Below are 25,928 nucleotides of genomic sequence, written 5' to 3'. Positions count from 1 at the left end.
CATGTATGTACATGTATTTACACACATGAAAGCTGTAGGTGCATCTACGGTTACTGCTGTTATTATTACTACTATGATGATGACAATACCCCAGTGACCTCTAGCTATTACCGGGCTTAGAGAACAAGAGTGTCTGTCTTTGGGGCGGGGAGTAGAGATTTAGATGGTTTCCCCCCATTTCCGTTGAGCTGAATAGTAGGGTTCTTTAAGGGAAGTATTTCATGTATATTTGGATTAGACATTCTAGCAAGAAGAATCAACAGGACCGTTACCTCCAAAGAGACTGCAAGAAAGGTTAATTGAGAAAGGTCATGCAGCAATTTTTGTTTTGATTTGATAAAGTCCAAAGTCACACTATTACTAGCAAATCCAGTCTATTTGAAGTATTTTATGAATTTGCTATTATCACTCTATTACTTAGAACACACACGCAGCTTTGTCATTCCCTAAAACAAAAGTGCCTGGTGACCCACACAATCAGAACTGGTGTTTCATAAAATAAGAGGAGGCACTGTAAGCTCTGGAGTAAAAGCAGAAGGCCGGGGGGTTCCAGGCTGGCTCTCTCGGGGATGAGCCTGGGGCTCCGGACAAGCCACTTAACGTCACCAGGCCTCGCAGCCTTCAGCCAAAGCCCAAGTGGGAATCTTTGCGTCTTTCTGGAAATAAGAAATTACAATTCTTCTAATGATCTCAGTTGAGCATTGCTTTGTCCGTGTAGAATCTTCGAATTCAAAGGGCACACAAAAAGAACAAGACCAACTGTCTTTCATGGGAACAAAGTCGTCTCCATCTTCCTCCAGAAACTCCTGGAAGGAAACTGCAGCACTGAGTACGTGTGTGAGGGCAGGGGTGTGGGCGTACATGGCGGGAGGAGAAGGGGGGAGGACATCTTTTGTAGGAGACGGTTGGCCCATCTCGGTTGACTCCAACCACATGCAGAGACAGGGGGAGGACATGTGAGTCCCAAATCACTGTCCATTTGCTGGTGGGGTCATGGAGCTAGAAGGTGAGGACATCCTTCCTCTCTTCTATTCAACCAAGGGGACGAAGTAGCAAATGACCGAGACAGCTCAACCCGGAATGGAGACCCTGACCTCATGACTTCCTCAGCTCTTAGGCACAGGTGGCAAACACAAGACCAGTGGACCAAAGCAGGCCCTCCTCCACCTTGTTCTATCTGCCTGGCACCTTGTTTCTACCTGGCAGCATCGCTGAGCTCTGGCTTAACTGTTAAGGAGCAGTTACATTTATACAGTCCTGAAATTACATTCAGCCCTTTGAAGGCAACTGTGAGGCTGACGTGGCCCCCAGTGAAAATGAGTCTGACGCCCCCGCTAAGGTTTCTCCTCCTCACGTTGCTGGGACATGAAGGGCCAGGGTCCTGCGAGGAGAGATGCTTTCCTTGTGTTTATAGTGAAAGGGGCAAGAGCAGTGCTATTGCCATTCTTTTCCCAATAGTAAGGTGCAAGGAAAAGACATGCAACTTAGAGGCTGGTGGAGCTCACTCTCTACCACTTTAACCTTGAACTTAAGAGGCCGAGTGGTGCAGTAGGAGGAATGTGGGTTACAAACTCGGAAAACTAAAAGACTGTATATCCTTGTGCAAGGAGTATGACCTACCTGAGCCTGTATCTGATCAATAAAATGAGGACTCAGAGCATCTGCCTGGCAAGGTTGTGGCTTAGATTATATATGTATCTTATTTTTACACACACGTTACTGAGCCTACAACATACATATTTCTTATATCCTTTGTGTGTTGCGGATTCAGCAATGTTAGTTGTTAAGTACCTTGACATAATGAAGAGTTCATGACCAATCTCTACCACAACAGCGCCCCCATTTGGTAATACGTTCACATTACACTGAGAGCAGTGTACCTCCTCTGATAATTCATTTAGGTAGAGAACAGTTGGATATAAAAAAACAATTTGGAGTTTTGTTTCTTTTGATGTGGCATGGATGTTCCCTCTCTTAAAAACTTAGAGAAAAATAAAATGCTTTTTCTCCTCCCAAACCCTAGAGCATGTTAAAGCACACCTCATTTTAAATCCCTGTGGATCTGGTTCTTCCGGACAGAGTAAAGCAGCCCTTGAACAAGAGCATTTTGAACTGCACAGGTTCGCTTATATGTGAATTTTTTTCAGTATAGAGCTGGCTCTCCATATACCTGAGTTTTGCATCCATGGATTCAACCAATAGTAGGTACGGAGGGCTGACTGTATGCCTTGGGTTGTGCCACTTTAGACAGGGACTTGAGCATTTGCAGGGGTCCTAGAACCAACCCCTCCAGGATATCAAGGAACCACTGCAATTAAGTTTTTAGGGGAGTCAAAAGTTTTGTGTGGATCGACTGCACAAGGGTCAGCACCCCGACCGTGGTACAAGGGTCAACTGCACTCTGAAGTGCTGAAGTATTTTCACTTAGAAACTGGAATTCTATCTGGGAAAGTGGGAGTCTCCCTGAGTGCCCTGTGGCTGGACCGGCACCCACCTCGGCAAGGCCAGGCCCTGTGGGCCACAGGGTGCTTCACCAGGGCTCACCAGCCAGTGGCCGAGCTACCTTCCCTTTCCCTGTCCAACGGTGTGGCACTCATCCCCCCGAGTCCTGGAGGGCCAGGTCGGGGGCTGGGTGACATGACACTGGCCTGGCCGCCTCACTGTTCCCGGACTGACCAGCTCCCTGTGGCATCATCAAAATTCTCGTTGTCTGAGGTTTGAAGCAGAAAGGACGGACTGACTGTGTGTTCCACAAAGTCTGTATTTCTCAAACAAGGTCAGTGCAGGGCTGATTTTTTTGGAACAATGAAAACTAAGACCACAGTACAGGAGCCGTTCACTCACTCTTCTGAGGCACTAGGCAGGCCACGCAAAGGGCAGTGCAGGCCAGGTTAAGAGAAAACAGGACAAGTGCTGTGATCAATCGACTCCAGCTTCTGAGCTGGGGAGAGGTGACTTCTGGGGCAGAAGGACAATGTCTTACCCTAGAGGGCAGAGGGGCCCTCGGCAGGGTAGCACTGCATCACCTTTGCACACAAGGCCAGACATCTGAATGTTATGCTCCATCCCCAGATCTGCAACACCTGGTGATTAATACAAATGTTTCTGAAACATGGTGTGGCTGCTCAAACAAAACCTATGTGCGGATGGCCCACTGGTCCTCTGTGGGAGGGCTGGAAACACCTGCCCAGTGGCCGTGCAGGGAGATGAGAAGGGAACAGGGTGAGTGAAGCCCGCTGTGTACAGCAGGCCCCCTGGGGAGGCTGGGAGTGAAGGACAAGCAGAAACCTAGTGCCACTGACACTTCCAGGCAACAGAACTGAGCTGCCTCCTCTGCCCAGGAGCCTGTTGCAGGGAGAAAGTAGGAAGCAGGGCCTGGACACCCTGGCAATCACATGCTGTGCCGGTGCCCAATGGAAGGCTGTTGCTGGGGAGAGAATGGTCCTCTCACACCACAGTGACCCCCTAGAGAGAGAGGCAGGAGCGGAGAACGCTCTGCCTCCTTGTTACCAATAGCAACTCTCACTCTCTCTTCCTGCAGCCTTGGCAACTCCAGGGCTGCCATCCCTACTGGCTGCCTCCTTCCCTTTCTCGGTGCAGTGTGCCTTCCTCTTGTTCACTGGCATTGCTCCGCTGTTCCTAGATGACTGCTGTTAACCGAGACTGTGCTCCACATAGAAGTGTGAAATTGTGAGTGGGTGGGGGGAAAACAGCATGGCTCCAGTCAAGGGCCTGACCATGAAGTGGCACGACAGGGGGCAGGAGTGTCTGTCCCTTCATGCTCTAACTGCCCAGAGTATGTCTCTAGAAAAGGACAGGAGGTCACAGGAGGTCCAGGCATTGGCCCAGTGCAAGGGGACTCGGAGGTTCGAGAATGCAGCAGGAAGGATGCACTGAAGCCACCAGGGTAAAAGGCGGGAGCACTGCATTTTTGTTACAGACTGATTAGGCACACAGACCGTGATACAAGTACAACGTGCCAGAAGTCCAAGTTCTGCCTGACCTGTCAAACTCTGCTTCCCAAAATTCAGGCAATCATACACAACTGACACAATTTTTCACCAAACCCTTCCACCACCCGTCCTCGAATTCATTTAGTATTTTTCTCTAAGTCACTTTTTCATGTGAATAACTTTATTAAATGGGAAGGCTATATTGCTACCCAAATCAAGAAGCCAATATTGCCTGCCATGAAGAGAAAGCAATAGAAAACCAAAAATTACCAATGTTCATGCACAGACCCATTAAATCATCTCACATACTACCAGGTATGTGTATGCGCTTAGAGAATTACTGTCTTGAAAAGTAGAAGTCAGTCAGCCTGACTCTTTGAACTATCGCCCTCTAGTCTGAGACATTCTGTGCTGCCAGAAAAGAGATTGCTTGGGTTCCAGCATCCATTGTAGCTAAGAGCTCCTTATCTTAACGGCATGGGGTAAAGACTTGCTGTGCAAACACAGGAGACCCCCTTACCCACGGGGGCATGTTCTGAGACCCCCAGTGGATGCCTGAACCCACAGACAGCAGAGAACCCTGGAGAGATGATGTTCTTTCCTGTACACACATGCATGCCTATGATAAAGCTGAATTTATAAATCAGGTACAGTAAGAGATTAACAACAATAACGAAAAAGAACAATCGTAACAATAACTGCAATGAAAGTTATGTGAATGTGTTGCTCAAAATATCTCACTGTGAAGCACTCACTTTTCTTTTCCATAAGATGATGGGAGAAGACTCAGTCCCATCGATGAGATGTGGTGAGGTGACTGACATGGACACTGTAGCACAGAGCCAGGCTACAGAGGATCGCCTGCTTCTGGGAATTCTGGATCATCAGGCCATGAAATGTCAATGGCTGGGGAAACTGAACCCTTCCGGACAGCAGTTGACCATGAGTAACTGAAACCTCAGAGAGGGAATCCATGGCCTAGGGGGACTGCTGTAGTAACTCCATGTGTATTTCACTCAATAAGATGTTCCACTCACACGTAAAATCACTTACCAAGTCCTAGTGTACACAGTCTAATCCTGTCAGCAGGACCTAAATATTTGAGTTAATCCAAAAAAGAATCACAGGAAACCCCGCCCTTGGATCTGTAAAACACTGAAGCCCAAACTCACCACTTCTTAGACTTCAGCCGAGGCGCTGGGTTCCGGGGGATGAGGAAGAGAGCTCTCATTGGGTGCATGTCACAGAGAGCTGCAAGAGACCAAAACAGGGGCCAGCTCCAGTGAAGAGGCCGAACTCACGCCAAGTTCGTCCTGGCTGTGCAGCCAAGGCTGCCAAATGGCTCCCTGAGTCCACGCATGACCAGTGAGCAGAGTCAGGAGAGCACAGAGCTTCCATCTGGTGAGCACTGAAAAGAGCTGATCTCTAAGTACAGGAGTCTCTTAAAATACAACACATGTCAGCCAGAGAGTAGCATCTCTACTTTGACTTTATAATTAAGGAAACACAGTTAAATGGTCAATGAGGTTTGCTTTGCTATAAATAAGCATCTAAGATTCCAAGTGAACAACATCAAGATAACCACTCAATGGAAATGGTAAGTTATTTTAGTTAGTAAAGCTAAGTGTTAATAATAGAGGATTTTTGATAATCTATGGTATGTTTTTTATACATTCTCATCCAAATGCAATGTTATCTACATAGATTTTTGAGTGTAAAACACTACACCAGACACTGTTCTCTGTATATCCAGAAGGACTTTCCAGGTTTTCTGATAAGTTTTTGTTTTGTTTCATTCCCTGGCCCCAGGTAGACCAGGGGATCAAAGCAAATGAAGTCTGGCAGGAAAATGAGAAGACTATCTCAACTTGTAAACATGGTATTATTGTTTATAGTGAAAGCACTCAAACATTCTTCTTTTAATCGAAGTATCTCACTAGTTTACTTTTCAAATATCTGGGAGTATCTTTTCCTTTGTGTCTAGAAGAAGAATCTAATCTCCCTAAAAGCTGAAGAATTCTGTGGGTTGAAACTTATTTTTAGCCTCTTCAACTACTCGTCGAGAATGGTAATATGGTTTAAAGACTGTAATACATTGTTTTTATGATTTATAAATGAGAATTGTGGATGAAGGGAAATTTGTCAACAAAGACTCCAAATCAATCATGCTACAGATGAATTCTAACTCTAGAGTGAGAAATAAAAAAGCCATAATGACTTGAAGGTTAAAAAAAATCCTTTGAGCAAAACAACCTGTCATGCAAATAGGGGGCCTCTGAAAAGCAGGTACCAAGGTGTTATTAAACGTGAGAAAGGGAAATTTCTGCCTCAAAGGAAGTGGGGAGGAAGCCAGGGAAGGCTGGGAGAGTCATTGGTTTGCTATGCAAGTCTGATTGGCATGAAGGTGAGAGGGAGACACAGTAGGCAGAAGTGTGCTAGACTGTCCTACAGTCTAAGGAAACTAAGGGATGATAAAACGGAGGAAAGTTGCCTGCAAAGAAAGGAAGCCTGTGTCTTCCAGGATAAGCTCTGCTGCCTTATGTCCATGTTGTGCTCAGTCACTGATGGGGAGGGGTCCCTGGCAGGTGCACCTCACTGCCATGCAGCAGCGAGGCTCTTGGTCAGTGGCATGGCCACCCAGGCCTGCCTGGTACAGGTGCTGTGCAGGGCCAATATCTCAGATCTCAAGGATCTGAGAGCTTCTCCAGAGAGCCAGAGCCCGGGCCATGCAGCCTGAAATACATAGGGAAGTCTAAAAATCTAAACATCAGTGTTCCAATAGGAGTGAAAGCCCCTGAGTGTAATGTTTCTGTGACACACGCACTAAAAATCAGCTTTGAATTTTTGTTGGAGCTTATGGTCTTAGTGGTTTACCTCAGTTTTATGGTAGGTAGATGAAGGGTAGTTCAAGAATCAACTGCACACTGAATCTGTACAATAAACAAGTCTCCCCAAAGTTTGCCTCCCTTTTCTTTTTTTCCATCATAAATTTAAGATCCTCACACCACTCAGAAATGAATGGATTCCTGGTTGATTTAAGGACTATGCTTTCTAAATATGCCAGCTCGATTCCATGCAGGGCTTGGCCTAGCGGAAGTAAAGCTACTGCGGCTCCTGGCAAGGAGGCTCCAGTGCCCGCAGAGCAGACCAGCAGCAAAGCCCACCCGCAGGAAGGTACTTACGGGGAGCACCTTCTGCCATCTCGATAGCGGTGATTCCCAGAGACCACAGGTCACTCTGGAAGAGAAGGGAGGCAGAGACACAGGCATCAGTGCAGCGAACAGAGGGTGACTGGTTAAGCCTGGTAAATGCTTCAGAACTGCCCGTGGGAAAGACGGTCGGTCGCCTCTTTACAAACTTATTTCAGCCACGAAGCTTAAAAGTGGGAACCTCATTCATTTTCATTGACGACAATACCTTTCACGGTGCCTGACGCATAGTGAGTTTTCAATAGATGTGTGGAAAATGAATATATGGTTAAAAATTAATTTATCACTACTTTGGGTGGTAAACACACAATACAATGTATAGATGATGCATTATAGAACTGTACACCTGAAACCTATATAATTTTATTAAATGCCACCCCAATAAATTCAGTAAAAATTAATTTAGCACTAAAATTTATCTATTGCTTGAACCATATGAAATTGCTGCTATTTGACTGTTTTTCATGCTGTTATCAAGGTATAAGTTTCATTTAACTACCTATGTGTAAAGTATACCATTTGAAAAGGTTTGACATACATATACACCAGTGAAACCACCACTACAATCAGATAATACACATCACCATCATCCCACAGAGGTTCCACTTGCCCCTTTGTAGTATCTTCTTTCTGCACTGCTTATCTCCAAACCCCAGGTTCTAATCCAAGAGAAGGACTCATCTACTTTCTGTCACTATGGATTAGTTTGCATCTTGTAAAGTTTTATGTAAATGAAGTCATCTGGTTTTTTTCACTTAGCATATGTATTTAAGGTCCATCCATGTCCTAGCGTGCACTTACTACTTCATTCCTTTTTATTGCTGAGTTGTGTCCCATTGCAAGGATATACTACAGTTTATCCACTCACTTGTTGGTGAACATTTGGATGGTTTCCATTCTGAGCTGTTACAAATACAGCTGCTACATTCATCATAAGTCTTTGTATGAATATCTGCTTTTACTGTTTTTTTTTAAAGTAACTACTCAGGCATGAAATGGCTGGCTCATTAGTTGATGCGTACAGGACGGGGGAGGGCAAAAGTAGGTTTACAATGCTGTGACTGTGCAAAACAGAGTTTATTCTCGTGTTATTATTTACTAAGCATTGTACTAACTGTAAACCTACTTTTGCCCCACCCTGTATTAAGAGGCAAATTTTTAAACATAGAAAACTGACAATTTCATGTGGTTTAACCAAAACTGGGAAACTTTTGGATGGTGGTGTTTGCTGATGTATTTCCACTGCTTAGAACTGAGCCAGGCACAGTTGCAGGAGCCAGGCATCATGTATCTCTTGAATGAATGAACAATATCGTCTTGTAAATAGACTAATATGTAAATAGAGATTTATACCCTTATATTCATTCTTATTATACTCAGACTGATTCTGATGTTCTTACCAGAGTTTTCTAGGCTAGCACCTCAACCTGTACCTGTGCAATCTCCATCCTTATGCCACGTTTGTTCCCCACTAAGTGTCTATGGCTCAGTAGCCTCTAAATATTGTACAAGAGGGAGTAACTCAAGAGATGGGGAAAACCAAATTAGAAAACCCCCGAAAGATACTTGCTCCTTCAGCTACCCAGTTAGATGGCACAATGTGGAATTGGTTTCAATGGCCCACAACCCTGATGAGGACTCTCACCCTCTGACTTTACATGTAGCCTGCATTTTGGATGCTATTCTCAATTTTCAGCGGTAACCTCACTCAAATTATACAGAGATCAAAGTTAAATTCAGTTTTCTTGCAATTCTCATCAAACAAATGTTAAGGTCACATGAAGAGCAGACATACCTGTCAGAGAACTATGGAATCCATGCTGAGTTGTTCCCCAGAACTAAACTTCTCAATAACCTGTGAGTGACACCCACTCTCATTTGGTATTTGGACAGAGGCCCATACAATGTGGAGGGAGCTTACTACAGGGTCTAGCCTCTTGCCTAACATGCAATCACCTTAGAGCAGGTGGCTGGGGCACATACTACTTTAGAACCCGGGAGGGATTCTTTAATTCATGAGCCTGTCGACCTGTTCCCATAAATGTTGCAAGTTCTCAGCCCAAAGGGGGATAACAACACACCTGCGTAATACACTGTTCTCAGATTCCAAGTAACTTCTCTGCATGGAACATAACTAGGAAAGGCAACTCTTGTCCTTTGTCTATGTTACCTTTCAAGATGCATTCAAAGTTGTCATTAAACACACACTCACACTCACAGTTGGCATGGCCCAGCAAGTCACTGAGTGTTTCTACAGTCTCCTGGCCCTGCTTCGTTAGTGAGGATCCTACCGGAGCTAAAGGGAAAGGCCTGGTCCTCCTATTATAGGTTGGCTCAGCAGCAGTAACTGGTAAAGGTAAAAACATAGCTCCCTTGAACTTGAGGTTTTATGGTTGATTGATACAGACAACATTCTGGGAACATGAAACAATGAGTTGCTCACTGTGCAGGAGGCATTACACAGGAAGCACAGCAAGAACAGCCCGGAAATGGCAGGTTGCGCTCCTGTGGAAACATTCCAGTATCTCCAGGCCTCGACAACTCTGCCGTCATTCCCCCAACACCTCTAGGAGTTGAGCGGTTCTGTACTGTGAAATGAGGTGCAGATATGGAGGTGAGTCTGCCTACAAACCCCCATCCACCAAAGCAGGGCTGAATTCAAATGGCCTTCAAGTCTAGGAAGCTTGAGCCAGTTGCATTTAAAAGGAAATAATGGCTCTGTGGTGATAAGGGACCAGGCTGGTCCTCCGATGGAGAAAGAAAATGCTCAGGAGACTCAGGCCAACTCCTGCCTTTGGGTCTTTGCTCTAGCTGCTCCCTCATCTGTAGCAACAGCTCCCATGATGTGCTCGCCATGAGGACGCCTGTGCTCTCCTGAGCACGGCCAGTGTCCCGCTTTTCCACCTTTGTCCTGCACAAAACTGATATCCTTCTAAACAGCTGTGTAACTTACTCATCATGAATTTGTTGTATTTTGTGTTTACTGTTTGCACCCCCTATGGACAACACGCGCATGCAGGAACGCAAGGGCAGGCATCTTTGCTTGGTTGGGTGGTGTACTCTGTGTACCTTGCACAGTGCCTACTAGCACATAGTAGGCACTTAATAAGTATTTGTTAAATAAGTAAACAAATGAAAGCTACATGAGAGACAGGAGCAAAGCTGAAGTGTTCTAAGGCTATGAAATGCCTCGTAGAGCACCCAGTCCAGTGACTTTTCAACCTGCTTCGTCTCACGGCGCACACAACTAGGCACTAAAATTCTGCAGCTCACCAAAAAATATATTAATTCTTTGCTGATCTGACCAAAAAAAGTATAATTTTGACTCACTTATACCGAACGGCTATTTTTGTGTTGGCTATTGTCATTTTTCAAAAAATTTGACGAATCTAAGGAAAAGAGGTCAGTGCCCCTGACTCAGGTATTGAATATTTTAACAACTCTTGTGGCACACCAGTTAAAAATAGGTGATCTAGTCTAATCTTTCATTTCACAGATGAGGAGAAATGACTTATACGAGACCACAGAGTCACTCAGCACCCAGTTTTGAACAGAGCTGGTGTCCTGCCTCCCAGGCCAGTTCTCCGTCACCTGCCACCACAGCAGAAGGACCTGACTACCAAATTTTAAAAAAAATGTATCTGGGTCCATAAAATAAGATAGATTCTTACTTTGTCTACATGTCACTGAAGGCGTTGAGACTCCACGAAGCACCGCGTAGACCAATGCAAGGAAACTGGCCTCAACTTCTCAGAGGCGGCATGAAGAGTCTTCTGAGTCGGACAGACCTGGATTCAGATCTGGGCTCCTGAACGCACTGCTTGGAGCTTCCCTTCCTGACCTGCACTACGGATTTGGTGACATGTCTATAAGCAGGCGGCCCGCCCAGCACAGAATCTGGCACTCAGTGGCCTTGACCATATTAATCTCCTTCTCTGCTACTGTTAGGTGAGACTGCCTTTGCCTGTGCAATCGAATCTTCTGATTAAATTGTCCTCCTATTTGGTTGTGGCAGGCACTGTTTGTTGGCTAACCCATCGGACACTTTGAAACTCCATTTCCTTTGCTGCCCCCATTGAAGAGGAGAGGCAAGCCAAATGTGTTCGTCCAGACTTCCTTACAGCTAAGGATGACAATTAAGAATGTGACAAAGTCGTGGCCAATAAGACACAGGCAAGCATCTTATGGGAGCTTCTGAGAAAGCTTTTACTTTGCCTGAAATAAGCGACAAATACAGCTGGTGTCTTGACAACTCTTCCCCACTTCTTAGTGCCTTGAAGAAAAACATGCTGTTTGGAGCCACAGCATCCATCTTGCAAACAAGAGGCAATAGGCAACCAATGAATGATGACAAGGCAGAAAGGGAGAAGCCAGGGTTTTAAAGACATCAGTGAGCTGCCATACCAACCCTGAACTGCCTGCTTTTAGGCCTCCAGTGACTTAAGAAACCTAAGTACAGCCTAAAGCATTCCTTACCGAGGATATGTATACAGCAATGATTTGAGGAGGCATATTTTGACAGCTGGGAAATGGGGAGGTCCCAGCTGTCAGGTAATAGGTGGTCCTGGGTTTAGCCCATAGGAAACAGGAAGGGTCAACAAAGAGAGATGCTTCCTTTATTCAGTTGACAACATCCCAGATCCCTTCCTATGGAGCCTCCCCCAAGCCCCCAAAATAACTCCTTCAAACCAAAGATCGCACCATCCTGACTCCTGTGCATCTTCTGTCACATGACCAGGCCAGAAAGTGCTTCTTATTTAAGCCCTGCATTGATAGCATCGTTAGGATCATTTTTTGGCTAGGGTTCTTGTTTTCCAAAATGAACATTTATATTCCTGGCCATGTATATATAGACAGAGCTGCTTGTAAGCTCTGCCTAACTGCCCATGCTAGAGAGCAATGCAGGTCCTTGACAGGCCTTGTGTAAGCCTTCGGATGCACAAGCAAGTCCCACCGACACTCCAGAACTTAAATACGGGAGAAAGTGTTCCAATTACAACTGGCAAGACAGATCACAGGAGATGAGAAAGGGAAGCGGGAGGAACAAGATGAGGAGAGTCAGGGAGAGATAAGTTTCCTTTGTGGCCATAGTGTGACTTGTTTTGGCAGGAGCTCAGCGATTTGTTATTCCAGAGGTGCTGTGCTGCCTGCCCTGTGGCATGATTAATAGGCGAGCCTCGTGTGCATGACAAAGAGAACAGAGGCAAATCTACTGCCTCTGAGGAGCCAGCGGCGAGCACACAACTTCTGACTGGTGGAAGGCCATCTGGCACGCTGGCAACTTGAACACAGCCAGATTCTGGTTGTTCTGGGGCTGGGCTGCCCAACGTGTGAAGGAAAGAACACTTTCAGATGGCCGATCCAACCACACGGAGAAGGAGGTGGTGTGGCACAGGTAAAGAGCCCCAGAGTTCAGGGAGAGGCAGAACGCTCATTTGGGTAGCCACATAGACCTAGGCCTCACTTGGCTTAGACACAAGTAGGTTGGTGACTTGGGCAAGCACCTAACCCCTCTGAGCCCATTTCCTCAACACCTATCTAGCTGGGTTAATGCGATAACGCAGGAAGATAATATATGCAAAGTGCACAACACAACGCAGTGCACATAGTAGGTATCTAAAAAATACCGGTGCAGATAGACCCTGGGGACCAGTCATCACTGACTGGCAGTCCAACCAGCACACCTGAGTCCGGTGAAGTGGCACTCAGAGAATAAGGTGGGACGATGCGAGTGTAAACAGGAAGTTTACGGGCAGCACACAGAGAAAGGCAGGTCCTTCCCATCCAGCCTTGCAGTGTCCCCCTGCTGGGAGAGCCTAACAAGAAGCCAGATGTACAGGAAGAAACGGGCTAGCTAAACCCTGGGCCCATCCTCACAAAGCAGAGGGTAAGGAGCAAGGTAGTCTAGACTTAACAGACAGCAACTTAATCATGGGTACCATCAGTATAATGGTTTTAGACCAGAAAACAGTCTTTCATTCTGTAACTTATTTGTTATTCTCCTTTTGGAAATGTTCAGCTGGACAAAGGGAATTGTAGTTATTGTGTGTGGTCCTGAAGGGCGGCACTTTAAGCTAGAGGCAGGAGTATAGAGAAGCAGACTCTGGCTTGACATACACAGACAATTAGAGGTGTGTAATACAAACATGAGGTTGGAATCACATGATACCGATGGCTTTTTTATGTCAAAAATGGCCCCAAATAGCAGTACCTTCAAATGACACATACACACAAATATTAACTATCATATACCAAAGTACTTACATAGGTTAGACATGCACTAACTCCTTTATATGTTAGCTCACTTTATTCTAGTGTAGCCTGACAGTATACAATTTATTATTCCCATCTCACAGAGACTCAGAGAGGTTAAATAAGTTCCCTAAGGTAATGCTGTGAACAGATCGACATTGTAAACCAGTCCTCTCCAGCGTCAGAAGCTTGACTCTTATTTACTGTCACACACTGACACACTTCATCATATGTAAACAGAACCCAGACGGCGAGTTCAGGACCGCAGACGTTCAAGCACAGGTGGTTATCAGTAATCCTATCTCACAAATCAAACAAGCCGAGGACAGTAATCTCTAGCCCCTTGTTCATCTACGTTTGGAAAACGTTGGAAGAATAGCTTATTCTCTTCACCTGGGAGTCAGCCTGTAGCCTGCAGGAGGTGCTGGTGTGTCTGATTAAGGAATCTTATACAAGCAGGTGTGAACACAAAACAAACAGAAATATGTTCAACAGCCGTTTCTGCTTCCCCACTGGTGATAATAAGTCGGTGTTGGTATCACCCTTCTCTTCTTCTGAATAGGAATAGGACCTTTGACTCTCAGTGGACAGAGGCCAGGTCTTGTTTGAGAGTGAAACTCGCCATCTGCAATTGGAATATTGTCCTCTCGTGTAACACCCTGCATGCACCTTGGTGACCCCCCGACTAAGCAGGTTGTTCTCTTCATCTCCAGCTAAGCCTCTCACGGAGAGGAGCTCTTTTCATCCTGCCTGAATAAAGCCAATTACCTGTAACACAGAAGAATGAGTACCTGCTCTACAGGCGCAATACTCCCCCAAGCCCTGGAGGAGAACGTAGGTCTGCAGGCGACCCACAGCACCTGTGTGCAAAGTCTCACGTGCAGAGTAAAGGTGAATAACAGGCAATGTTAGCACAGACTGGGCCAGAAGGCGGGGATGGGGGTGGAGGTTGAGGGGATGTGCCATTTCACTGTACATCTCTTACTTTACTAATTCAATATAAAAGCAAAGCCATTTTGGGGGAGGGGACAGAACGGAATTGAAAGATACATAAAATAAACATTTTAAGTTCTCCACCCACATGTCATACATGTATGGGACGGGGAGAGTAAGACTATGTGTGCTATACTGTGAGTTGCTCTTTGCCCCTAACACTCTATCTCGGGATCTGCCCGACTTCCATATGGATGCCATCTTGTCGCTTACTTAAACGGCTACATCATGATTCCACTGGACAGATGCGCTAGTCTTCACTCAACCAGTGCCCCACTGTTGGGCTTTTGGCTACAGAGAAATTTCTTTAGCGAGTGGTTGTGTTAAAGCAGTGAGTGTACAGAGTTCTAGAAATACTTGACAAACCTCATCCAAGTGAAATGAAATTCAAATAAAAAAAAAACAATTCAAACAGCCTAGAAATTTTGAACAGTTTTATTAATTTCAAATTTCTTGAATACTTATTATTAAATGAGAAAGCTTTCATTATTGCCCCACATACTTATCAGGAAAATGAAACCTTTCCTTTTGCTTGAAGTGTTTTGACAGGATTTCTGAAAACAAGAAAGGAAGGGCCTCTAGGGGAACGTGAACACACCAGGCAAATGAGATTCTGGCACTCCTCCTCCGGAGAGGGGTTATTTTCAGTCAGCACTTACTGCACCCAGCAGATACCAGACAAAAACCAGATTGCAATAAAAGCACGAGCTCTTCAGACTACTGCCCCACGGAGGCCCTTATTTTACTGAATTACTGTAGTTTTTAGAAAAATTTACAGCAGCCTTTAAGGACATCTTAGGCAACTCAAAGAATACATAATAATTAATAAATAATAAATCAAACAACAAGGTAAATAATAAGAGCAAATTACACTCTTCTTCTTTGCATTCTGTCTTTGTTTTAAAGGAAGGGCTTTTGTGGTAGGGACTCTAACAAAGCCCAATGACCTTCAAGTCATCTTTTATTCTAAACCTGCCCTCAAGGCTGAGAGTGTCTGTAGTTCAAGAGCACCCAAAGCGATGACATCAGGTTCTGAGACTGGGAAGTATGGCTTGGTCAAATGGGCTACCAAGCATGCAGTACCAACCCTTGAACTTTGATGGGGCTGCCATATGAACTTTCTAGTCAAGAACTGCACACACAGACACCACTTGACTAATTCATTACACATAGTGGATATTCAATAAATATGTACCGAGTAAATGAATAAATAGTTATGAAAGTCAAAGTTTTGTCAAGTTGTCTCCTACGGTACTCCTAACAATAGTGAACAGAAGAAAGGATGAGACGTGATGCCAAGAAAAAAGTAGAAAAATTATTTAAAGCATACTTCTCTGATCCATGATAAAGTTGTGATGTGGTTGAAATGAATCTTCCAAGAGCTCCCAAACCTCCCTTTCCGCCCTGTCTTCCTTATTTTCACCCTTTTGTCAAGTTTCTTCTCTGACCCATGATGAGTGACCACTGAAGCTCATTTTCTTTCTGTGTTCCTCCTCCTCCTCTGTATAGTTTACACTCAGGACAATCCTCATAAATTAATTCACACTAAGGTTTAAGTGACTGATACAGTTGAATCTTTACTCTCATCAGGATTCTTCATGTTTAATGAAATATACAGAATTAACCTTCAATTCTCTAATGTCTCAGGATCCTTTTATCATCACATGAACTTTCTAGTACACCTAGAAATGTTCTAGAAATCACCCTGTTCAACTCCATTCGCCCAGTTGTGACTCACTCATACATCAGGCTTCATCCACAATGAGAGTTACCACGCTGGGCTCAAAGTTTTTCACTTAACCAAACTACATTCCTTAGTCATCATCTGAGGAAAGAGGACCAACACACCATCAGTTTAACTCCAAGCTTTGACTTGGCTGAAAGTTCTATTCTACTTACTCTACTGAAAACAGCTAAATCATGGGATCTATTTATTTTATGTCACAGAACAAAAGTCCATATACACTGTAGCCAGTCATAATACACCCAGCTAAAAGGCTAAGCTAAGGGTGGAAGTCTGCAACACTCCAATTCTCCACACTGTGGAGAATCTCTGATCCTCTACTTTCTAAGACTACTTAGAAAGTAGTCTAAGATATCTGTGGCCCAGATAGAGGCCAGGTCGCCCTGACTGAGCATGACCACAGTTTGAAGAATTGCTTATAGCCAATTAGGATACACATGTCTGGTCTGAGACATATATTTTGTAGTGGCTTCTTTGAAGGGATTTGCAAATTAAATTATTTAAATGTGCTTATCATTAGCAGTTTAAATAAATGACATTTATTTTGGCAAGAGGTTAATTTTTAACTTGGTAGCTGTTTCCAGACAGATCATTGTCAGGTTATGACAGTGACTAACCTTGAAAACAAGGGGAATTTACTGGAGATCATTTTGTTTTCAGACCTTCGAGCTTGCATTTCTCCAAAGAGGGCATAATTTTGTCAATATGCAGGGACACGGGGCCCCAAAAACACTGCAGTGTGTGCATCTTTCTGACCTGATTTCAATAATAACCCCACATATGGAGAACTAAAAATGTTCTTTAGAACAGGAATGCTGCAGATATTCTCTACAGAGGCCGTGATGTTGGTAAACTGAAGGTTTACATAGAAGATCTTAGAGGTGCCGGGTTATACAGGGTGAGACAGAGTAGGTTGACAGCTGTGAATATGTGAAACACAGAGTTTAATCTTATATGATTACTGCTTAATTATTGTAATATTTTCTATACAAACAACTGTAAACTTACTTTTGCCCCACCCTGGGCATTGGGAAGAGCTCCCAACAGAGCGTTGGGAGGTCTGGATTCAAGTCCCAACTCTGAGAAGGTCACTAACTGAGTGTGCACTTGCAAATACCTCAAGCCTGCCTCAGTTTCCTCATCCGGAAGATGAGGGTATGTGAAGACAATCACTAAAGTCCTTCAGTAAAAAGTCTATGCACATGAAACCAGCCTAGGTAGTATCAAAGTTTGCCAAGGTTGTCCTGGGATTTGCACAAACACCACAGAGTGTCGCTCCATCCACAGTACAGCCTAAAACCCCACAATCCTCATGTCTCATCTGCCCCCAATTTTATTTTTTTAAATTTATTTATTTTAGACAGAAGGGAAGGAAATGAGAAAGAAAGGACAAGAAACATCAATGTGCAGTTGCCTCTGGTATGCCCCCTACTGGAGACATGACCTGGCCTACAATGCAGGCGTGTGCCCTAACTGGGAGTCAAACCGGCAACCTTTTGGTTTGCAGGCCGGCACTCAATCCACTGAGTGACACCAGCCGGAGCTGCCTCCAATTTTAATGCCTCACCTTGCAGCCACAATTCATGACAACAATGTCACCTGACATTGCAGCTACTGATGAGTTAATATTGGTTGGCAGAATGGAAATTTGATTATTGGTTGGCAGAATGGAAAAAGGAGTGGGTTTTTTTTTTTTTAAGAAACGGACAACTATCACCTCTCTACTTAAAAATTTCTTGGGATTTACTAACAAATTACCAATTTATGTTACAAAGTTATGAGCCACAAATCAAATTTCTATGAAATACCACAATAGGACACAGAAACACCATAAAGTAGCTACCAACATCCCATTTGGTTCTCATTCTTATGACGAAGAAACTCCAATAGTTTAACTTTAAGCAATGTAGAAACGAGTAAGTCTGATTTTTAATCAGAAAAAAATGACACAAGACAAAAAATTCCTATCTTGTTTTTTAATATAAAAAGTTATCAGAATATATATTTAGCAAAACATCTAAACTATAAGCAAAACGGAAATCTATTTCCTAATTAAAAGTGAGAATAAATTCAAAAGAATACAGAAAATGGTTTAAATATTTTTTTTACAAATAGCCAATCAGATATGATGGATGACTTCATTAAAAACATTCTCGCTAGAATGTCTAATCATTTTAAATTCAACTAATGCTTTTTAATTCTCCCTTTGGATTACATAAATAGTAAGCCCAAAGCCACGAGAGAAGTCTTTGAAAGACTCAGAGTGATATTTTGCACATAGTTTTGAAACATAATGAAGTGACAAGTCATACCTTGAAGTCATACGTCGCATCTGGGTTTTCATCACAGGCAATAACTTCTGGTGCCATCCAGTAGGGAGTACCGATGAAAGTATTCCTCCTGCCCACGGTTCTATCAAGCTGGGCACTGACTCCAAAGTCCACTAGTTAAGAGAAGGCAAAGGAATGAAGTCAACGATTTTTATATGATAATAAAATGAATGTGTAATTTTTGTTAAAATATGCATAAAGTTTACCATTTTAACCATTTTTAAATGTTACTAGTTCTGCGGCATTAGGTTCGTTCATATGGTTGGTTGTGAAGCATCACCACTACCCAATTCCGGAACTTTTCATCTTCCCCAACTGAAACTCTGCACGCATCAGCAACTACCCCCTCTTCCCAGAGCCTGGCACGCACCTTTCCACTCCCTGTCTCTGTGAATCTGACTACTATGGCCACCTCATATAAAAAGAATCACACAGTAGTTGTCTTTTTGTGACTGGCTAACTTCGCTAAACATGATGTTTTCAAGATTAATTTATATTGCAGCATGTTTCAGGATTTCCTTCTTTTTTAAAGCTGAATAATATTCTATTGCATGTACATAAGTACATCTTGTTTACTCATTCATCTGTTGATGGGCCCTTGGGTGGCTTCTTCCTTTTTGCTATTGTGAATGTGTATTTTTAAATTGCATAAATAAATGAATAAAGTGTACCAAGGAGGAAATCACAAATTTATATTTGGTTATGCCAAGGCTTCACAGGGACCAAAAATAGCTGTTAAATAAAAAGCAAGCTTGGTCGTCATCATAAAGGGTAATATTCAAGAGATTCAAGAAAAGTGATTAGGAACTAAGTTTCTGGAGGCAGAATGCTTAGATTTGCACCCCATTTCCGCCACTTCCCAGTGATGTGACCTAAGGCGAGTAGATCAACCTCTCTGAGCTTCTGTTTCCTGACCTATCGAACGAAGACGAAGATCTCTACATAGTGTTGGTGCAATGTTTATGTGAGGTAGTATTTATAAAGGTGCCTTATACAGGGCCTGGCATATAGCATTCTCTCAACAATAACTGGTAATTAGTGATGAGTAAATATTCTGAGAATAGCTTATCTAGTCACTACACACGTAACTGCTTTCACGATGTAATGTATGCTCTTTTTTAAAAAAAACAAGGAATATTCATGAGATGACAGTTTGGCCCTAAATGCTAAATAAGAAAAAATGAAAATCATATACTTTAACAAAAAAGGTAAGAACCAATGTTTGGGATATAAACATAGGATATATTTAAATTTCTGAAAATAAACAATCACATTAATGGTGATTCTTTCCTCGGAGACAAACTGTGTATCCTATGAGGGTTTGTCAGTTTATGCTCTTACTCATACACCAAGCAGACAAGCAGATGCTGGCATGTCTGCCACATCTGGGCAGTGTCAGACTTGTCGTGGGAAGGGTCCGAATGGACAGCACCAGAGAAAAGGACTCCCAGGAAGTCCTCCCAGGAAAAGGACAACTCAGGAAGATGAAAGTGGGTTGATCAGTATGCATGTAAAGTAGACTAATAGGCATCCATTTTGCACAGGTGCCCTAGGTAATAGTAAAATCAATGTAAATTTAACTTAAAACACATGGGAATGCAGCACTAATCATTATTCTAACTATGCCTAAGTGTGGATATTTTTAATAAAAAAGAGGTCATCATTATTCTGGTATAGCAATAATATAAACCAACAGTAAGATACAAGAAAACATTTCAAGGTACTCACTTCTAATCTAATGAGTCTTTGCTTAAAAAAATAAAACTTCGATTATTTTTACACATTGATTAAGCACAGGGTTCTATTTAACATATTACATATCAATTCACTCCTCAAACTGCTTTGAGAAAATGTTTTTGAGCCCTGGCTGCTGTGACTCAGTGGACTGGGTGTCATCTTGCAAACCAAAAGGTTGCGTATTCAATTCCTGGTCAGCACACATGCCTGGGTTGTGGGTCCGGTCCCCACCCACAGTGCATGCAACAGGCAACCGATCAGTGTTTCTCTCTCATATCGATTTTTCTCTTCCTCTCTTCCTCCCTATGTCTCTCTCTAAAATCAATAAAAGAAAAAAATAAAAATAAAATGTTTTTGAAATAGACAAAGATTTCCCTTTCCATTCTTAATACAACGATTTCCAAATCCACAGTGAAAAGTTTACATCCATTACAAAGAGAAAAAAAATTTAAAAAACCTGAAACAGGTCTTGAAATAACCTTAGCAATTCCTTCAATTTCTAGGCTCACTGGATTCTGTTCTTACCTAGTTTAACTTCTGCATTTTCAGTCAGCAAGACATTTTGCCCTTTAATATCTCGATGAATCACTTTATGCTGGTGCAGGTGACTCAGCCCCTGGAGTGAGGGAGAGTCAAAAAGGGTTAATAGGAACATAAACCGAGATACAAATAAACTATTTCAGATGTTAATGGTCTAAAAAAGATATAGACCCGTCCAGAGATCCTTTCATTATTATATTCACATCTTTCATGTTCTAAACCATAGGCAATTGATCAATGTAAACTGAAACACAGAGGCAACCCTTGCCATGCATGGCGCTGTGCTAAATGAAATGCTTTCATTCCTGCTTTGACGTCAGGGAGTGCAGGAGAGAAGGTACTGGTCAGCACGCCTGAGCTGAGCTAACAGTACTGAGAAAAGTGAGGGCTGCCTGTCTTTGCAGAGAACTAACCTGCTTAAACTGAACCCTCCACTTTTGGGATGTAATATTTGAATTTAAAACTTATCCTCTATTACACAAATTTAATTAAGCACAATAGAATATTATTCATTACAGCCAAGAAATTTTGCATTGGCTTTAGCCAACGTGGCTCACATTGAAAAAGGAAAGCAACAATTTCTATTTTCTTTGTTGGCATTTAGCACAGTCATCTTTAGTGTTTTTTGACATTTATGACTTTGTGTTCATTATATGAAATAATTATTCAGTGACATCCCAAAATGACTGTGTTCCATTTATCCATGAATTATTCTGATTTTGGCTTCTTTTCATGGAATACATTCTAACCTACAGAAGACTTGCTCTAAGGTTGTCACATGTTTTTTTTTTTAATGTAACCTAAAAGAATCTATTAATTAGTATCTCAAAGCAAATTATGTTATGCTAACAACTGCTAATTCAAGGTAATATTTCATACTTTAAGTATTGTTATTTTATTACAATTGCCCCCAAAAAGTTTGCCTGGTGTTTTCTGTAAGATGGCTCTAGTAGCGCTTAGCTGTCTTTAACTTCCTTCAAAACAATTTTGTTAGATTGTTTTGTGACAACTGTTGTGTTAGTGTGCATTTTCAAAAAAAACTTATCAAAATTGGTGAAGTTCTGTTTAGCCATTTTAATACTGAATATGGAAGAAAATATGCAACATTTTCATGGTATTATGGTTTATTATTTCCAGAGATAAAAATGCAACTGACACACACAAAAAGATTTGTTCAGTGTATGGAAAAGGTGCTGTGACTGATCAAATATGTTAAAAATAGTTTGCAAAGTTTCATGCTGGAGATTTCTCACTGGATAATGCTCCACAGTCAGGTAGCCCATTTGAAGTTCGTAGCAATGAAATCAAGACATTAAATTGAGAATGATCAATATTATACCACGCAGGAGAGAGCTGACTCACTCAAAATATCTGAATCAATAAAGTTATTGGTGAAAAGGGAAAAAATGTGTTTTATTTTAAGGAAAAAACTAAGCAGACTTTTTGGCCTACCCCATAGTTTTCCCCACAACAATGATACCATAGTATAAAAGATGAGGTGGACATGAAAAAAACCACAACAAAATATCTAAATTCTCTTGTGAAAAAAATTCAGCGTGAAAATATGGATGTCCAAGAAGATCCAAGTATACATTTAGGAATATCAATAAATGTAAACCATGTGACAGAACAGTTGAGACAGTGGTTTGGGCCTTTAAAAAGTAACTTTCTTATCTAGTCAGTTTGGTGCAGGATAGGCATCAAGCAGATTAAAATGTATGGTTTTCATAGCATATTAACATCCTATGAATCCTTAAGAGAGGAATGAAAATCCCAATCCCCCCTTCAGCACCAAAGTGGATGGAAGCAGACACCAGAGAACATATTAGACAAAGGGAGTATTTAATGAGATCATATGATGCATGGAGGGTCACCTCTGAAACTTCTTGTGATCAAATGTCTCTGACATAAGCCACCTTGTCTCAAATGCCAGTATCAGTTGGGAGAATGACTGTATTGGAATAGGGAAGAAAACAGTTGATTTCGAATATTTTGAAACTAGATACTGAGAGATACTCATGGGGTGAAACCTCCCTGCTGCTTTTTGAACCCTGAAGACTGTAGGATCAGCTCCTACAAGGTCACCCAACAGTGCAGAAACATACATTACGCAGAACCAGCCCTGAAGACCCAATAGATTCTTGGTCCCCGCTAAGTGGTCTGGATCACTGAAAAAATCATCATGCTTTCTCTGAATGAGTAAAATTTTAAGTCACAAATTCAAATTAAGTTTACATAATGGCATATCAATACTTGAGATAAATGTCAGATTTGAAGAAGATTAGCAGCAGTACCTCCTTGCTTCCCCCTCAAACTTTGTTTTGTGTTCTGTTTGAGAAATATTTTTGCCTACTTCAAAGCCATGGAAGTATTATCCCGTGTTTTCTTGTAAGAGTTTTATTTTTCCCATTTATGTCTATAATCCAGCTGGAATTAATTTTTGAATATGTAATAAGCAGGTGTCAAGCTTCATGTTTTCACATGGATATTATCAATCGACCTTATTCACGGAGAAGAGCACCCTTTCCCCAGGCACGCAGCGGTGGTTCCTTTGTCATCAGCCAGGTTTCCCTGTGAAGTGGGTCTGTTCCTGGGCTCTCGATTTCCTTGGCCACTTGTCTTCTCTTATGACCATACTACTTTGTTCTAATTACTTAGTAGCTTTTATAATACGTCCTGGTAACTAGCAGCACACATCTTTCAGCTTTGTTCTTCTCAGGACTGTGTTGAGTATTCTTAGCCCTTTGCATTTATATATAATGTTTTTAAAATTCAGCTTGTCAATATCAACAGCTATACCTAGAACAATTTTGAATTCATAGGGAATTCAAGGAAACTGCGGATCAAGTTGGGGAGAAGTAATACCTTTGGACTAGTGAACATTCTGATCTGTGAACTGGTATACACTTCCATTTATTAAGCTCTTCTTTAATTTCTCTCAGTAGTATTTTGAAGTTTTCAGTGAAGTTGTTCACATCTTTCTATACATTTATTTCTAAGGATTTGATTTTTATGGTATTATGGATGTTATTTTAAAATATCATTTTGTATTTTCTTTTTTGCCTAATGTGGTTTGAATTTAACAAATAAACCTCATTTTTAATGCCTTTGGTCTTTTTTAACCTCCGTCCATCCGTCTATCCATCCATCCATCCCTGCATCCATTCACAGCCCGTAATCTATTTCTCAAAGGCATATCTTGGACACATTGTAAAAACAGTTTTAACTTTTATTTCCTTACATGAAGAGGCAGAGGTTATAAACAAATAATGATTGCCAAGCAGATCCAGTAAGAATGCTCAGTGGACATATAATAGCTTCTATTTTAGTAGCAAGGATAATTAAAGCATTTTGAATGAAATGAAAGATGACCAACTACGTTCTCTTCTCTGAACTGAGCTCAGCAACTACAACAGTACTGCCCAGGTGGCCTGGCTGTGGGATTCGTGGGCAAAACTGGGCAAACACGTACAGTCTTGTCCAGTTATTTTCATTAATTTAAGTAACTAACTCAAGTAATTTTTTAAAAATGTATGATCAGATAAACTATGTTCTGTATACTGAAATGGTTATAATCACACAATCCTCAAGTTAGCTATAAACTTTCACAAATGGAAAGTGAATGATTAAAATATCTCTATAACAATCAATTTCCTAAGTGGGACATCACCTGTATGACCTGAAACCAGACCTCCAATTGGAAACCCCATTGGAAATGAATCCCTTGTTAAAAGAAGTCACCCAATGTTAACTCAAAAGAGAGTGCATGGGGCCCCTTCAGCATGGCGCTTACCTCCCTTACAGCAGGCCACAGCAACCACCCCTACCACCACCACTGCTGGAATGCAGATTCAAAGAGGGTCCCGGTGCATTTATGAATTTCAGTGGAAGGTTAGTACAAAGTTCAACACCTCCCAAGATATCCTGCACTGTTACTTACTCGTAAGATCTCCCTGCAGATGTATGCGATCCACTCCTCCTTCAACGTGTTACCTTTTGTGTTCTTGATCAGGTCTGTGACAGAGCCGGCTCCACAAAACTCCATCACCAACTGGAAAAGGAAGCAAACATCTCATTATAATTACACTTCTCAGCTTCCGCTGGGTTTAGAAAGCATAATAAGCACTGGTTGAAGGCTTTGTAATGTCACTTCTGCAAAGAACAAGGGATTGTAAGACAATATATGAAACATAAGCTTTAATCTTCACTTATTCCTAATGTAATAAAAGGAAAGATTATTTTTTAATTCTAAAACCTGAAAATTATAGTTGAAGATTGAGGAAAATCTCCATATTCTGTATATTTTATAAATGGGGGCAAGTAGGCGGTTCAGATGTAGTTGAGAGTATCTGTTTTCATCCAGCAGTACAACTTATCCCTCCTACAAAAGCAGGATCATTTCCCTGTCTGAAAGAGCTCTGGTAGTCTCGACAGTCCCAAGCGAGGACAACAGAAGTGTACACTGCTTATGTTATTAGTTTGTGAGTGGCATTGTAAGCTGTCAGAGTAGGGACTTTTAAATTAAATACAGCAAATGTTCCCAGGAGGTTGGACACATCAAATAAATTCAATAAACAATAAGCTCTAATTTAGCACCTTTCATCCAAAAATCTCCAACTTCCCTATAAATATGAACTCATTACAGCACTCAGCAGCTTTATAAAATAGGCAGAAAATAAACACTTCCCTTACTCAATGGAGATTGGAGACTAGAAGAGGAAAAGCAATTTATCTGGTTTTGCATTCATTTTCTTGGTTTAGAGAAACATATCCATTTCCATTCTTTCTCCCTCTTCTTCTGAAAGCCTTCAATGTAAGTCACCTTACTGGGTATTTATATCTTTTTGTAATTACATAACAACAATTCAGAATAACTACTAATTAGTCTTTGACTTGACACTAGAAACAGAACTAATATGGAGCCATAATGAAATCACATTTTTTATTTTGGCTTTGTCCAAATGTACATGCCTAACATCAAACCGCATCACCAGGTCCTAAAAGATACCCTACCAGGCTGCAAAGTCTTCAGGTAGAAATGACTTTTTAAATGTATTCCTAGTTGAAACTCAATAAAAATTCATGAAATTAGTTTTATAAGTTAATTGCCAGTGCCTGTTCTAACTTGTCATCTTATGATTCCACACAGGGTAGGGAAGCTCTCCCAAGT

The 25,928-nt window shown here is 42.0% G+C and overlaps 1 protein-coding gene across 5 annotated transcripts in view; it reads right to left on the bottom strand.

Moving 5' to 3' along the window:
• Positions 1 to 25,928, bottom strand: part of TNIK (TRAF2 and NCK interacting kinase) — a 350,236-nt gene that overhangs the window by 102,849 nt on the left and 221,459 nt on the right. For all 5 annotated transcript variants that reach the window (XM_053657848.1, XM_053657844.1, XM_053657845.1 and 2 more), the window contains exons 5-9: positions 24,699 to 24,809; positions 20,744 to 20,834; positions 18,464 to 18,594; positions 7,136 to 7,190; positions 5,126 to 5,204 (exon numbers count right to left, since the gene is read on the bottom strand). In XM_053657848.1, the coding sequence (XP_053513823.1) occupies positions 5,126 to 5,204; positions 7,136 to 7,190; positions 18,464 to 18,594; positions 20,744 to 20,834; positions 24,699 to 24,809 (467 nt within the window). The remainder of the gene's footprint in view (positions 1 to 5,125; positions 5,205 to 7,135; positions 7,191 to 18,463; positions 18,595 to 20,743; positions 20,835 to 24,698; positions 24,810 to 25,928) is intronic.

The sequence above is a fragment of the Artibeus jamaicensis genome, unplaced genomic scaffold, assembly GCF_021234435.1.
Source record: "Artibeus jamaicensis isolate MK-2021 breed Jamaican fruit bat unplaced genomic scaffold, CSHL_Jam_final scaffold_474, whole genome shotgun sequence".
Classification (NCBI taxonomy): Eukaryota; Metazoa; Chordata; class Mammalia; order Chiroptera; family Phyllostomidae; genus Artibeus; species Artibeus jamaicensis.
Note: the sequence above shows the minus strand (reverse complement) of the source record. Positions and strands in the feature narration are given on the sequence as shown.